At 43.9% G+C, this 15,544-nt stretch overlaps 1 protein-coding gene across 7 annotated transcripts in view; it reads right to left on the bottom strand.

Annotated features, from left to right (window-relative positions):
- Positions 1-7,737, bottom strand: part of KANSL3 (KAT8 regulatory NSL complex subunit 3) — a 44,370-nt gene extending 36,633 nt beyond the window's left edge. For 3 of the 7 annotated variants that reach the window (XM_044263589.1, XM_044263593.1, XM_044263592.1), the window contains exons 1-3: positions 7,663-7,737; positions 6,371-6,635; positions 2,638-2,808 (exon numbers count right to left, since the gene is read on the bottom strand). In XM_044263589.1, the coding sequence (XP_044119524.1) occupies positions 2,638-2,808; positions 6,371-6,585 (386 nt within the window). In that variant the 5' untranslated portion in view covers positions 6,586-6,635; positions 7,663-7,737. Of the gene's footprint in view, positions 1-2,637; positions 2,877-6,370; positions 6,636-6,715; positions 7,180-7,273; positions 7,411-7,662 lie in introns of those variants that run through there. The other 4 variants (XM_044263591.1, XM_044263590.1, XM_044263594.1 and 1 more) reach the window with 4 other exon arrangements.
- Positions 7,738-15,544: the final 7,807 nt, after the last annotated feature.

Here is a 15,544-nt window from a genome sequence, read left to right as displayed (position 1 = left end):
GATAAGACTCTGTGGGTGTTTCTCTGTAGGCCTGGGCAGGTGATGGTGTGCCCCGGCCTACTCTGTGGGCCCATCTTGCTTTGAGGAAGCAAGCTGCCTTGTTGAAGGAGGGTGCCTCCAGGGCATACTGTCCACTCACCACCCACTTCTGGAACAGAACAGCTTCCCAGACTCTCCTACTGACAACTGATGCTCTGGCCAGGCCACCCCAGTGTCTTATCTGCCTTACAGGTTATTTTTCTTCTTATAAATTAAGAATCAGATATTCATAGGCATTAAGTCTCCGATGACTTTGGTGAAGTATGAAGAGCCCCTAAAAACCTCCTGATCATGACCATGGGTGAACAGATAAAAAGAACTTCATACTGTTCTCCCACACAGTTTCGGAAATTGCAAACTGATGGCAAGGCAACTGGTAATACCACAAAGGGACACGTAATGGTGTGAGGCCACCTTGTTCTGCCACCACTAGCTGGTCCCTCTTTGAGAGATGTGCTCTTCAAGAGAGGGTACATAGCCAAGAACACTGAGCTCTGGGAGTCAGACAGCTTGCTTTGAACAAATTCCTGCTCCATGACTTGCTAAACTAAGGTTTCTTAATCTCCCCAAACTCAGCTTCTTCATCTTACAAAACAGACGAAGAAAGGATGTAACTCAGAGAGTTATTGTGAGGATTAAAAGAAAAAATGCATATGAAGCGTGTGGCACAGTGCCTGGCACCTAGAAAGCACTCAACAAATGGTAGTTCTTTTTTGGTACTAGCACTGTCACAATTTTTTATTATTATTAACTGCTACAATGGCAGGAAACCATTTTTGCGGCATTCACTGACACCGGGACTACTCTAGTAGTTGATCCTCACTCACAGCAGAAGTTTCCCTCTTTAGCTGAAACTCTGGAAAGCATTTCCCCTTCTTAGGGCACAACAGCAATTCCAACTCAAGACCCCCAAACAACTTCTTCACAAGCTCTTGACCCAGCTGCAGAACTGCTCCTCCTTCCATAGCTACTACCTTATTCACACAAGCAGATCTGCTCAATCTCATTCCCTGCTTCTGACCAGACTCAGAAACCAGGCCAACTGCCTCAAACCTTCCTACACTTCTTTATATCTTATTACCTCTTCCATTATTATAAAACAAGAGCTCTCCAAAATTATGGCAAGTTTATCATCTACACACTCCTGATGTGAAGATTTTAACATTCCCTTATGCATAGCAGATAGAGAGTGAGCAAGCCATCAGGGAAATGCAAATTAAAGCCACAATCAGAAGTCACTCTGCATCCACTAGAATGGTAATAATTTAAAAAGAGGCAGACAATAACAAGTGTTGGCAAAGATGTAGAAAAACCGGAACTCTCATACACTGCTACTGGGAATGTAGAATGGCAAAGCCCTTATAGAAAGCAACTGGAAATTCCTCAAAAGTTAAACAGTTACCATATGACCCAGCAATTCCACTCCTAGGTATATATGCAAGAGAACTGAAAACACATGTCCACAAAATAAATTAGTACATGAATGTTCATAGCAACATTATCCAAAATAGCCAAAGAGTGTTAGCAACCCAAATATCCATTAATGGATGAATGGATAAACAAAATGTGGTATATCCACACAATGGAATTTCAGTAATAAAAGGGAATGAAGTACTGACTCATGCTACACCATGAATGAACTTTGAAAACACTATGCTAGGTGAAAAAAAGCCAGACACAAAAGGCCACATATTTTTATGATTCCATTTAAATGAAATGTCCAGAATAAGCTAATTCAGAGAGATAGAAAGTAGACTGGTGGTTGCCAGGTGATGAAGGGGTTGGCAGGAAATGAGAAATGACTGCTAATGGGTATGGAGTTTCTTTTGTGGAGGACAAAAATGCTCATTAAATTGATTGTGGTGGTGCATATACTAAAAACCACTGACTATACACATTAAACAGGTAAATTGCATGGTATGTAAAGTTTATCTTCGTGGAGTTGCTATGCAGTAAGTAAAAGATAAATAAACGTATGCTAAAGCAACAATGACAAATGCGCCAGAGAGGAGAGGAGTGGAGTCCCTTGGGTCAATAGGAAACATGGGAATAAAATCAGCCAACAAAGTCATGAAAACTTCCTCAAAACCCACAGACTGCAAATCTATTTTTAAAAGCCACTCAAATCAAACATCTGTTAGCTTTCCAAGTGACTCCAAAACATTTTCATTACTCTAGTTATAGACTATATAAACACAGTATCTTACAAATGTACTCTTATTTAATGGCTTGTTTGTTTGTAGTCTGAGTAACTCTGATAGCACAGCCTGCAGTATAGAGGATACAGAACTAGTCATACCTATCATATTTAATTCATTTACTTATTCAATAAACATTTATTATATACCTACTATGTGCCAGGCAGTGTCCCAGTTGTCAGGGATGCAAAGATGGCTGAGACACAAGCCCTCCTCTCAAGCACCTCACTGCATCCTGGGCTGAGAGTTATAACAGAGTTAAGAAAACATTCTGACTCCTATGGCTGCAAATGAAATAAACTCCTAACAGACGTGTTTCAATGAAGATGATGATACAAAATATTTACAATGCAATGACCATTAACCCTACAGTGACCAGTCCTCCTGAGCAGCGGCTTACCTGTTGACATGCTCCTCCCAGTCCTCAGGTGGAGGAGGGGCATCTGCATCGGTCCTGGCGAAGATGACATGCCGTTCACACTCATTCATCACGCTGCGTGCCTTCTGATTGTCATAGAGCGGCACAGGGGTTGATGTGACTGTCTCCACATCTATTGGGACGTCTGATTCACTGTAAACAGGTGAGGAAATAGGACCAGGCCACACGTAGTTCACACAACACAGGTGTTTAACGATCATCTGGTTGCCAAAAAATGACTCTTTAATATAATCAGCTTGAAAGTATGTATAAGCACATTATACCCACAAGAAAAGTATGATCCAAAATCATCTTTCCCACACTTATCTAGATCTCTGCCCTTTGACATGCTGTTATGTGCTGGGGGAACACAAAGTCATTTTAAAATGTGTCCATATGGGACGCCTGGGTGGCTCAGTTGGTTGGACGACTGCCTTCGGCTCAGGGCATGATCCTGGAGTCCCGGGATCGAGTCCCACATCAGGCTCCCAGCTCCATGGGGAGTCTGCTTCGCTCTCTGACCTTCTCCTCGCTCATGCTCTCTCTCACTGTCTCTCTCTCTCAAATAAATAAATAAAATCTTTAAAAAAATAAATAAATAAAATAAAATGTGTCCATATAAAAAAATGACAGCTATTTTTCTTCAAAAAAAAAAAATTCCATTAGAAAACAGCTGACTGCCTACATGTACTTTCCAATACAGTAACTATAAGCCACATGCAACTGCTAATATTCATAAAAATTAAGCAGAATTAAAAATTCAGCCAGATTTTAAGTGCTCAAGAGACATGTGGCTAGCAGCTACCATATTAGACAGCACAGATACAGTAGGTTTTTCTTTTTTTCTTTTTTTTTTTTTTAAAGATTTTATTTATTTATTTGAGAGAGACAGTGAGAGAGAGCATGAGCGAGGAGAAGGTCAGAGAGCGAAGCAGACTCCCCATGGAGCTGGGAGCCTGATGTGGGACTCGATCCCGGGACTCCAGGATCATGCCCTGAGCCGAAGGCAGTCGTCCAACCAACTGCGCCACCCAGGCGTCCCCAGTAGGTTTTTCTTATTGCAAAGAGTTCTGTTGGGACAGTGCTAGTTTTAAATTATTCACACAAACTTTCCCTTTCATTAGCAAGTCAACTGGTAGCTAATTATATGCTATAAAAGCCTATGATTGTCTAAGACAGATCACCTGGAATGTAGACACCTTAGTTATTTAACTCACTGTATAAGAAGCCTAGAACAGAAACAAACAGAAATGGATATGTGATGGATCTTTCATATTTTAAAATGTTACTAATGAAATCCTACTGCCGTAAGGGTTTTCACTGCACCAAATTAGTCACTCAAAATACTATGCCAATCAAAATGGTCTACTGGCTGTCTATCAAACATTGCTTTAACTTTTTTTTTAATTTTTTTTTAAGATTTTATTTGTTTATTTGACAGATAGAGATCACAAGTAGGCAGAGAGGCAGGCAGAGAGAGAGGAGGAAGCAGGCTCCCTGCAAAGCAGAGAGCCTGATGCGGGGCTCGATCCCAGGATCCTGGGATCATGACCTGAGCCAAAGACAGAGGCTTTAACCCACTGAGCCACCCAGGTGCCCCTTGCTTTAACTTTTTGATCCCGATGATGATCTTAATGCATCTATTCCTAATGGCTGGAATAATTACATCATTATGAAATGAAGTGAAATATGTGCGGCTAGATTTGGTGGTCAGTGAAAGAGCTAATTATCTCCTCTGGACCAGACACTGGGCTCAGCATTTAGACTTATATGCCTAAAAGAGAACTCCAGATTTCACCATTCCTAACCTATCCCCCACTGCCCCATCCCCAGTCTTCCTCAACCCAAGGTACCACTAAACTACTCAAGCCAATAATCTGACTCATCCTAATTTCACTTTTCCTTTAACCCTGGCCTATGTTTCCAATTCATCACAGAAGGTGCCAATAATTTGACTCATCCTAATTTCACCTTTCCCTTTAACCCTGGCCTGTGTTTCCAATTCATCACAGAAGGTGCCGCTGGCTCCACCTATGAAATGTATATCAAGGTCATCCTTTTTCTTCATCTGTACTATTCCCGCCTCTACTCAACCTATCGTGATCTCTGACCCCCACTACTATAATGGTCTCCTAGCAGGTCTTCCATTTCCACTCCTGAACTCTATCTATTCAACAGAAATTCAAAGAGATCTTTTAAAAATATAAACTCAATCTCTAGTTTAAAATCCTTCAATGACTCTTAGTTAGCATCAAATTCCTACATAAGGCAGCCTCCACTAACTTCTTCCCTAGCTCCCACTAACACCCTCACTACAACAATATTCCTGACACAACCACCTACAGAGAGTCCCTAGAACATGCTAATCCCCACTTTTAGGACCTATATGTGACAATGTATAAAAGGAAATGATTTTCTAAGTGCTGAAATGAGCAAGTCCACAGAATCTCACTTTAAGAAAATACCGTAAGATCTGAACACAGGAGTTTCAAAGTTAGGAAGAAGCTGGGGCACCTGGGTGGCTCAGTGGGTTGGGGCCTCTGCCTTCAACTCAGGTCGTGATCCCAGGGTCCTGGGATGGAGCCTCGGGCTCTCTGCTTAGCAGGGAGCCTGCTTCCCTTTCTCTCTCCCTGCTTGCTTCTCTGCCTACTTGTGATCTCTGTCAAATAAATAAATAAAAATCTTAAAAAAAAAGTTAGCAAGAAGCTTTAAAGGAGCTCTTAGGAGTTATGCCCCAGGCCAGAGGCATCAAGATTGTCCTTAAAGGTCACAATCCCCACCCTGTTACAACTAAAACATCCAACAAAATGTTGCCCTCACCGAGAAAGGAAAGAAAACCCCCTATTATATTCATGTTTAAACACACATCATGGTACCTCTAGCTCATTAAGGCTCAATGAGAGATGTAAAGAAACAAAATACAAGATCTCTATTCAACAAACCTAAAACCTGTCCTAGAGGAAAGATCAGACATTTGATTAGATTAAAACAAACAAACAAACAAAATCTCTTCCCTCCCTAAATAAAGTTTACAAACTTAAGGGTATGATGTGATCATCAAAACAGAGTATGTCAACCAATCCTGATACAAAATTAGCATACCTTAAAGCTCAAAAGAACTACTAAACAAGTTTATTTAGGCCAAATGTAATTGTATCACATATTACATAGTAAGTTTATGAAAAAAATTCCTTCCCCTATAATGTAGGCCAGTTGAAAATACAATTAGACCTAGGAATGGTTTACATCAACCCGTGGGTGACAAACTAAGAGAGAAAGCAAGGTAGAATATATCTTGCAATATGCTTCTAAACGTTACTGCGTGAAGCCATGAAAAGGAAATCACATTACCTCAAATCATCGCCAGTGTTGGAGCAAGCCAGAGCACCAGAGTAAAGGAAATGAGTCTAATTCTGAGAGGCAATTTTTAAAAATCAATTCTTCTTTTTTCATCACCAGCTAAAGAATCCTCTTTCCACACAAGTCCTATTAACTATGTGGAATATGTTGTCTGCTTTCCTAACTTGTTAGATGTCTTGAACGCAGAGGTCAACATATAGGTGGGATAACCTCACACTGCTTAACAGAGATGCTGAAAGTAAATATCCCAGGCCCCCATACAATCTCCCACAATAAAATCCTTTCTAATCCCCACACTTGATTACTGTGCAGTTAGAGGGCAAGGGCAACCCTTAGGAGAGAAGCCCAAACTCACATGGTACTTTCGTGTTGCCTCCGGGGAGTAACAAAGAGCATGCGTGTGGGGCGAGCACTACTGGCATCTGGGTGGGCACTCCATGGCTTGGCATAGCTATGATCCAGAAAAACCAGGTCCAGCTCCCGCTCGTGCACTGAAAGCTGAAAGAGCAGCGAGGTGCCCATGCGCCGCGCTGATGTCTGGAAGTCCCTCTCCCCACCCCGGTGGGCCATGTCAGTAGAGGGCCAGCAAGTCAGAGAATGGGTATCTGCATGCTAGTCACCTGCAGTAAAAAGTTCCGGTTTAAGTCAATTCAGAGATTCTTAATTTCTTCCAACCTAGAATAATATCTAATACACTTACTTTTGTGACGTTCTATCATTCATAATTGAGTATCCATTACACCGCAGACCCCTGCCCACCATAGGAAGGGCTCCTGAGATCCCACACCCAAAAAACGCTACTGATACCAAAGGCTCCTCCATACTCAAGGCCTACAAAAATTGTTTCCTGGACAGCTGACTGATTCCACTATTCTTCATAAAGGCCTCACATGGGCACATACAAAACTTGGCTGGCCAGCACCACAAATTCCTATACAGGCAAGGAAGGGTTTTGGCAAACAGGAATGACAAACATTCATTTTTCCAAAGCTAAGGGGGTCCCTCGCTCCCTTGCTTCACACCATTCCCTAAGAGCGGGAGCACCCCAGTAACAGCGCAACGTGGGCCTCTAGGAAGCCCTTCAAGACTCTTCTCTTATGTTAAAAGTTTTGCAACTACTTCTTAATATTCTGGAGTCCTTAAAATATCCAAATGAGAGCTCCAGCCCAAAGGCTGCAGCAAAATGCTGTTCCAGGAAGGCCCCTCTCCCCGCGCCAGGGTGGGCATTCCCCCGCAAACCGCCCCGTCCTCCACGTACCCCTCCCGGGGTCTCGCCACTGAGCCTTGAAACGCCCATCTAGTAGCAGGGCTTATAATTCGCACTGTACGGACTGAGGCGTCTGCTCAGTGGGAGATGAAGTGACTTGGCCAAGGTCACGGTGAGTTCGTGACGAGGAGGAGCCGCCTCGCACCCGGCTCCCGCCCGCGTCACGGGCCCGGGCCCGACCGGGCTCCCGCGTCACGGCTGCCCAGGTCCGTCCCCGGCCCAACGCGCCCGTCCAACCCCAGTTGCCCTGGCCCCGGACTCCAGCCTCTGATCCCCGCATGCCCCGGGAGTCCCGAATCCCTCCCCGAGACCCCCGCTCGCCCCGACCCGGGCCACGACCCGTCGGACCCGCCACCGCGCCGGGGCCGGCCTTCCCTCACCCGCAATCGCCCGGCCGCGCGCTCGGCCCGGGCCGGATCCCTGCGCGCGTGCGCGTTACCGCCTCCATGCCCGGTGCCCCGCAAAACGCGGAAGCGGATTATCTCCTGTGGAGGGCGGTGAGAGGCAAAACCCGGAAAGGGTGTGGCTGCGACCACAAAGGCAGGAGGAGGAGCGACAGAAGAGTAGAAAGTCAGCATTAAGTCCAGAGTTGAGATCACCGTCCTGCTGCTGAGGAGTTTAAGGAGGCAGCGCAGCTCAAGGTTGAGATCGGACTTGGCGGGTTGGAGTCTCAGCTCCAACGCATAACTCCACGGCTTTATGACCCCAGCGAGATCTCAGCGTCCACCCCTCATCTCTAAATGTGCCAGTTCTTCACCGGGCGGCTGAGAGAATGAAATGGATAATTCTGGGACCTGATAGGAGCACGAATAGATCTCAGGATGGTCATTACCATGAGGGACCCCCAGAGTGTCCTACAAGAAGAAAGATGTACCACAAAGGGACTGAGTTGCTGTCATGAAGGGGGAGTCACCTAAGGTTGGTCTCTGAAGGACCAGGTCATTACAGAGGGATTGGAAAGGTTAGTAAGGACCCAGATAGGGATAGCCAATTGGCCAAGTACAACCCTACACCATTTTCTCTGGTCTACCCACTGCTTTCTTAAAATTTTAATTACAAACTTTTTTTTTTTTTTTTTTTTTTTTGAGAGAGAGAGAGAGAGTGCGTGCGTGGGGGGGGAGGGGCAGAGGGAGAGAGACAGAGTTTTTTTTTTAAACTAACATATAATGTATTATTAGCCCCAGGGGTACAGGTCTGTGAATTCTCAGTCTTACACATTTCACAGCACTTACCATATCACATATCCTCCCCAATGCCCATCACCCAACCACCCTATCCCTACTCCCCCACCCCCCAGCAACTCTCAGTTTCTTTCCTGAGATTAAGAGTCTCTCATGGTTTGTCTCCCTCCCAATCCCATCTTGTTTCATTTTTTCCCTCCATACCCCACAAATTCCCCTCCCTGCCTCTAAAATTCCTCATGTCAGAGAGATCATATGATAATTGTCTTTCTCTGATTGACTTATTTCACTCAGCATAATACCCTCTAGTTCCATCCACATGGTTGCAAATGGCAAGATTTCACTCTTGATGTCTGCATAGTATTCCATTGTATGTATATGTGTGTGTATGTATATATATTTGTGTGTGTGTGTGTGTATACATACACACACATATATATACCACTTCTTCTTTATCCATTCATCTGCTGATGGACATCTAGGTTCTTTCCATAGTTTGGCTATTGTGGACATTGCTGCTAAAAACATTTGGGTGCACGTGCCCCTTCAGATCACTATGTTTGTATCTTTAGGGTAAATACCCAGTAATGCGGTTGCTAGGTTGTAGGGTAGCTCTATTTTCAACTTTTTGAGGAATCGCCATAGTGTTTTCCAGAGTGGCTGCACCAGCTTGCATTCCCACCAACAGTGTAGGAGAGTTACCCTTTCTCTGCATCCTCACCAGCACCTGTTGTTTCCTGACTTGTTAATTTTAGCCATTTTGACTGGTGTGAGGTGGTATCTCATTGTGGTTTTGATTTGTATTTCCCTGATGCCGAGTGATATGGAGCACTTTTTCATGTGTCTGTTGGCCATCTGGATGTCTTCTTTGCAGAAATGTCTGTTCATGTCCTCTGCCCATTTCTTGACTGGATTCTTTGTTCTTTGGGTGTTGAGTTTGATAAATTCTTTATAGATTTTGGATGCCAGCCCTTTATCTGATATGTACTTTGCAATTATCTTCTTCCATTCCGTCACTTGTCTTTTGGTTTTGTTGACTGTTTCCTTTGCTGCGCAAAAGTTTTTGATATTGATGAAGTCCCAATAGTTCATTTTTGCCCTTGCTTCCCTTGCATTTGGTGGTGTTTCTAGGAAGAAGTTGCTGCGGCTGAGGTTGAAAAATTTGCTGCCTGTGTTCTCCTCAAGGATTTTGATGGATTCCTATCTCACATTGAGTTCTCTCATCCATTTTGAGTCTATTTTTGTATGTAATGTAAGGAAATTGTTCAGCTTCATTCTTCTGCATGTGGCTGTCCAATTTTCCCAACACCATTTGTTGAAGAGACTATCTTTTTTCCATTGGACATTCTTTCCTACTTTGTCAAAGATTAGTTGACCATAGAGTTGAGGCTCCATTTCTGGGCTCTCTATTCTGTTCCATTGATCTATGTGTCTGTTTTTGTGCCAGTACCATACTGTCTTGATGATGACAGCTTTGTAATAGAGCCTGAAGTCTGAAATTGTGATGCCACCAACTTTCGTCTTCTTTTTCAACATTCCTCGGCTATTCAGGGTCTTTTCTGGTTCCATATAGATTTTAGGATTATTTGTAGGGAGAGAGAATCTTAAGCAGACTCGCAGCTGGGCACAGATCCCAGGCAGGGCTTGATCTCAAGACCCTGAGGGCATGACCTGAGCCAAAATCAAGAGTTGGGTACTTAACAGACTGAGCCATCAAGGTTCCCCTAATTGTAAACTTTTTTTAAAAAGATTTTATTTTTTATTTAATTATTTATTTGTCTGCGCACAAGCAGGCAGAGTGGCAGGCAGAGGTGGAGAGAGAGGCAGGCTGGACTGAGCCACCCAGGTATCCCAGCAAACTTTTTTTTTTTAAGATTTTATTTATTTGACAGTCAGAGATCACAAGTAGACAGAGAGAGAGGAGGAAGCAGGTTCCCTGCTGAGCAGAGAGCCTGATGTGAGGCTTGATCCCAGGATCCTGGGACCGTGACCTGAGCCGAAGGCAGAGGCTTTAACCCACTGAGCCACCCAGGCGCCCCACCTGCAAACATTTTTAAGCTAGGGTGATTTCATGTAAAAACCCAGATTTCTGGACACTCTTAAGAAGCTGGAGGCTGTGGCAGCGTATGACTTCCAGCGTGGTAGGCATGGGGGCTGCCTATCCCCTTACTCTGGCCACCTTCACTAGGCATCCTTGGCCCCCCTGGCATTTGATTCATTACCCAGCCCTATACCACAAACATTCACACACACCCCACCTCCAGGCTAGATGCAACCATCGGTGTTCCTAGGGTGGAAAACAAAATCAAGAGTCAGGTCCAGTCATTCTAGGGTGATTAGTCAATTGGTTCAACTCATTTTGGTTGCCTCTCGGGGCAGGAGTGAGTCAACTGAAATAATGTTGATAGAAGTAGGTGCAGAGACTAGACCAAAGAAACAAACACAATACTTCAGAGGGCCTGTGCAATGCAACACAGAGTCCCCTGGTGCCCAGAACAAAGATGGGAGGTTGGGGAGTGGGGAGGCAGGAGAGAGAAAGGAGGTAAACTGATCATTTCACAGTTCTGGACTGCTTCCAACAGGATAGTGAGACTTTTCTTTTTTTTTTTTTTTAAAGATTTTATTTATTTATTTGACAGAGAGAAATCACAAGTAGATGGAGAGGCATGCAGAGAGAGAGAGAGGGAAGCAGGCTGCCTGCTGAGCAGAGAGCCCGATGCGGGACTCGATCCCAGGACCCCGAGATCATGATCTGAGCCGAAGGCAGCAGCTTAACCCACTGAGCCACCCAGGTGCCCCAATAGTGAGCCTTTTCTATAGCAGAGATGTCAAACCCTTAGTGCTAGCTTTACAGGGGTTTTTCCAGTGTTTTGGCAGACGTGATTAATCAATCACAGTCCACTGACCCCAGATGCAACTTCAAAATCATTTTCTCCACACAGGACTCCAGGCTGTCACCACCAATTGATTAGATTTGGCCATCTCCTCTCTAAAATCCCTTTCCTTCCTTTGATATCCTGGAGGATACACCTGGTATTCATTCATTCACAAATATGTCTTCAATTCCTACTATGCAATAAATACTGTCCTAGGTCCTGAGGATACAGCTCTGATGAGGCTCGCTTCTTTTTGATCTAATAATTGTTTAATTTATAATTGTGAAAATAAGGGCTAACATTTAGAGAATGCCAAACACTCTGAATGGCTTTACATGGTAGGTTTTATTATATCCAGAGAGGAAAAGTATTTTGCCCAAGGTTACATAGCTAGTAGATATCAAAGGCATAACTGGAAACCAGTCTGGCTCCAGAACCTAGGCATTTGACTGCTCACAACTCTACTCCCCACCATACCTACTGTGATTAGTTAAAGGGCGAGTTGATGAGCATACAGAACAGTGAGCCAGCCTTGGCTTAGGTGATGGAGTAGATGTGCCTGTGAAGGTGACATATGAAACTGAAACCAAGAGGAGAAAGAAGTAACATGGTAGACCCTGGGAGAGAAGATTTCTAGGAGAAGGAATGGTGGGGCCGGGGGGCGGGGGGGATGCCCTGAGAGACAGAAGGGAGCTTGATAACATTAAAAAAAAAAAGTGAAAATAGTGTAATTAGGAAACAGTAGGTCAGCAAGTTGAAAGAAATGAAGTTGAGAAAGAGACATAAGCCAGAGCCTGTAGGGCCCTATATGTCACAGTAAGAATTTTGGTACTGACCATAGATTGCTTATTTTAACTTTCCTGTATTTGGTAAAGAGTGGATCCTCAAAGTCAGGGGCATTAACCTTCTTTGTATCCTTCAGGGAATATAGCCCAGGATATAGGGGGTAGTTTCTGTATTGACTGATTGAAGACTGATGGATTAGTTGACTGATACCAAGGCACCAAGGCAGGACACCAAGGCAAGAGACATGGTTCAAGATGAAAAATAAATCTTTACCACTTCACATCCACTAGGATGGCTAAAAACTCAGTGGTGACACCAAAAACATGGTAAGAGACCCTGGCTGGCTCAGTCAGAAGAGCATGCGACTGACTCTTGATCTTGGGGTTGTAAATTGAGCCCCATGTTGGGTGTAGAGATTACTAAAAAAATAAAGAATAAACCTTAAAAAAAAAAAAAAACAGGTATACCACAGAGCTACTGAAGGATGACGGAAGACGTGGTCAGACTTCCAAGATATGCAAGCAAAAGAAAAAACAGAGCAAATCTTAACTTAGAGGAAAACACAAAGTTACAGAAAAAAGGATATGGGGGCACCCAGGTGGCTCAGTTGGTTAAACATCTGACTCTTGGTTTCAGTTCACATTGTGATCTCATGGGTGGTGAGATGGAGCCCCAGGTTGGGCTCCATGCTCAGTGAGGAATCCACTTGAAGATTCTCTCCCTCTGCCCCTCCCCCCACTCACACTTGCTTGCTCTCGCTCTCTCTCTCTCAAATAAATAAATTAAAAGAGAGAGAGAGAAAGGATATGGAATTAGAGTATAGTTGACCCTTGAAAAACACGGGGGTCAGGGACATCGACCACCCCACTTTGCACAGTCAGAAAATCCATGTATAACTTTTGACTTCCCCAAAACTTACCTACTAAGAGTCTACTATTGACCGGAAGTCTTACCAATAACATAAATGGTCAATTAACTCTTACTTTCTATATGTGTTATATAACTATAGTCTAACAATAAAGTAAACTAGAGGAAAGAAGGTGTTAAAAAAATCATAGGATTGGGACACCTGGGTGGCTCAGTTAGTTAAGCGTCTGCCTTCAGCTCAGGCCATGATCTCAGGGTCCTGAGACAGAGTCCTGTTTCAGGCTCCCTGCTCAGTGGGGAGTCTGCTTCTCCCTTTCCCTCTGCTCCTCCTGCCCTGCTCATGCTCTCTTGTGCATGCTTTCTCTCTCCCAAATAAATCTTTAAAAGAAGAAAAAAAAATAATGAAGAGAAAATAAATATACAGTACTGCACTGTATTTATTGAAAAAAATCTACATACAAGTGGACCCATGCAGTTCAAACCCGTGTTGTTCACAATGGAAAAATTATACAATTAAACTGACTTTAAGAATAGCAGCCTGGGGGACGCCTGGGTGGCTCAGTTCATTAGGCGATTGCCTTCGGCTCAGGTCATGATCCCAGTGTCCTGGGATCGAGTCCCACGTCGAGCTCCTTGTTCTGTAGGGAGCCTGCTTCTCCCTCTGCCACTCTGTCTGCCTGTGCTCTCTCTCTCTCTCTCTGACAAATAAATAAAGTCTTAAAAAAAAAAAAACATTTAAAAAAAAATGGCAGCCTGGGGGTGCCTGGGTGGCTTAGTGGGTTAAACCTCTGCCTTTGGCTCAGGTTATGATCTCAGGGTCCTGGGATCGAGCCCCACATCGGGCTCTCTGCTCAGAGGGGAGCCCGCTTCCCCCTTTCTCTCTGCCTGCCTCTCTGCCTACCTGTGATCTCTTTCTGTCAAATAAACAAATAAAATCTTAAAAAAAAAATGGCAGCCTGGAGCACAGCAAAAAGTTGTAGTGTTTTAATTCCATTCCCAACTCTTGTTGTGTCTTGTTTCTTTAAATTTATCACTGTTACCACAAAGTTTGAAAGCTTCTTATAATGTGAATAGCAAAATTCTGGTATACTGTAGCTTAAGAGTACCTATCTCAGTGTGCCTGGGTGGCTCAGTTCTTGATTTCAGCTCAGGTCCTGATTCAGGGCTCTGAGATCAAGCCCTACAACAGGCTCCATAGTATGGAGCCTGCTTATGATTCTCTCTCTCTCTCTCTCTCTCTCTCCCTCTACCTCCACTCTCTCTCTCTCTCTTAAAATATAAAGGAAAAAGAATACCTGTCTCTCGGAGGAAAGTGTTATAATGTTAAAGAAAAGGGCCGAATACACTGCGTGTACCTACAGTTTAATCTTTGAATGTATGTTGTTTGATCAGCTCCCTTCTGTGTGATGGTACCATGCAGAGAGTCAAATCCTTGTGATGTTTTGTGTGGCTACAGACTTTGACAACATGTAAAAAAATGTGTAAAGCAAGTTTGTATGATTGAGGAATCAGACTTATTGAATTTTATTATTGAAAGTTGAAATTTGGGGCGCCTGGGTGGCTCAGTGGGTTAAAGCCTCTGCCTTCGGCTCAGGTCATGATCCCAGGGTCCTGGGATTGAGCCCGGCATCGGGCTTTCTGCTCAGCGGGGAGCCTAGTTCCTCCTCTCTCTCTGCCTGCCTCTCTGCCTACTTGTGATCTCTGTCAAATAAATAAATAAAATCTTTAAAAAAAAAAAAAGAAAGAAAGTTGAAAGTTGACATGTATGAACAAGAACAATACTCTTTTCATGGGGGGAAAAAGAAACCCCTGTTGTTCAGAGGTCAACTGTATATTCCTTGATCTGCAGTGAAACAGTATACATCATCATCATAATGAAAAGACTGAGTGTAGTTTTAGTCCCCAGATGAGGGGTAATTGTATTGGGAGAAGAGGATGTGGCAAAGGCAGAGTGTGAGAAAGCTAAACTCCCCATGTGCATAATAAACAGCAGTAGCAATGTCTGAAAGTGATGAATTGGGAATTTGGAGAGAGAGAAGCTGGGGGGGGGGGCCAGGAAGGAGGGAGGGACAGGGTAAGAGCTGACTTAAGAGCCAGTGTCTTGAGTTGCAAAATTCAAGGGATGCTGTTTAGAAACACAGAGGTTAATACCAGAAGAAATGACCCAGAATGAAGAGTGCCTGCCACATGTATCCCAACGTCTATTCTCTCTCTCTGGCACATATCCTGGGCCAAGATTCTGTTCTTTTTCTATTTATTTTTCCCATCAGTGCTTTGTAAGAATTCATAATTTCCCTCTGCCCCCGTTCCTTCCTTAGCACATCACTCTTAGCATTTTTCATTCTTCTCTATTTGGGAGGAGATAAATGATATCTTCTTGCATTTCTTTGATTGTTTTTTAAGATTTTATTTATTTGACAGAGAGAGACAGCCAAATTGGGAACACAAGGAGGGGGAGTGGGAGAGCAAGAAGCAGGCTCTTCGCTGAGCAGAGAGCCCCAATGTGGAGCTCAATCCCAGAACCCTGGAACTATGACCTGAGCCAAAGGCAG

Source organism: Neovison vison, chromosome 8, assembly GCF_020171115.1.
Source record: "Neovison vison isolate M4711 chromosome 8, ASM_NN_V1, whole genome shotgun sequence".
Taxonomy (NCBI): Eukaryota; Metazoa; Chordata; class Mammalia; order Carnivora; family Mustelidae; genus Neogale; species Neogale vison.
The sequence above is the reverse complement of the archived record's forward strand: the minus strand, read 5'-3'. Positions and strand labels throughout refer to the sequence as shown.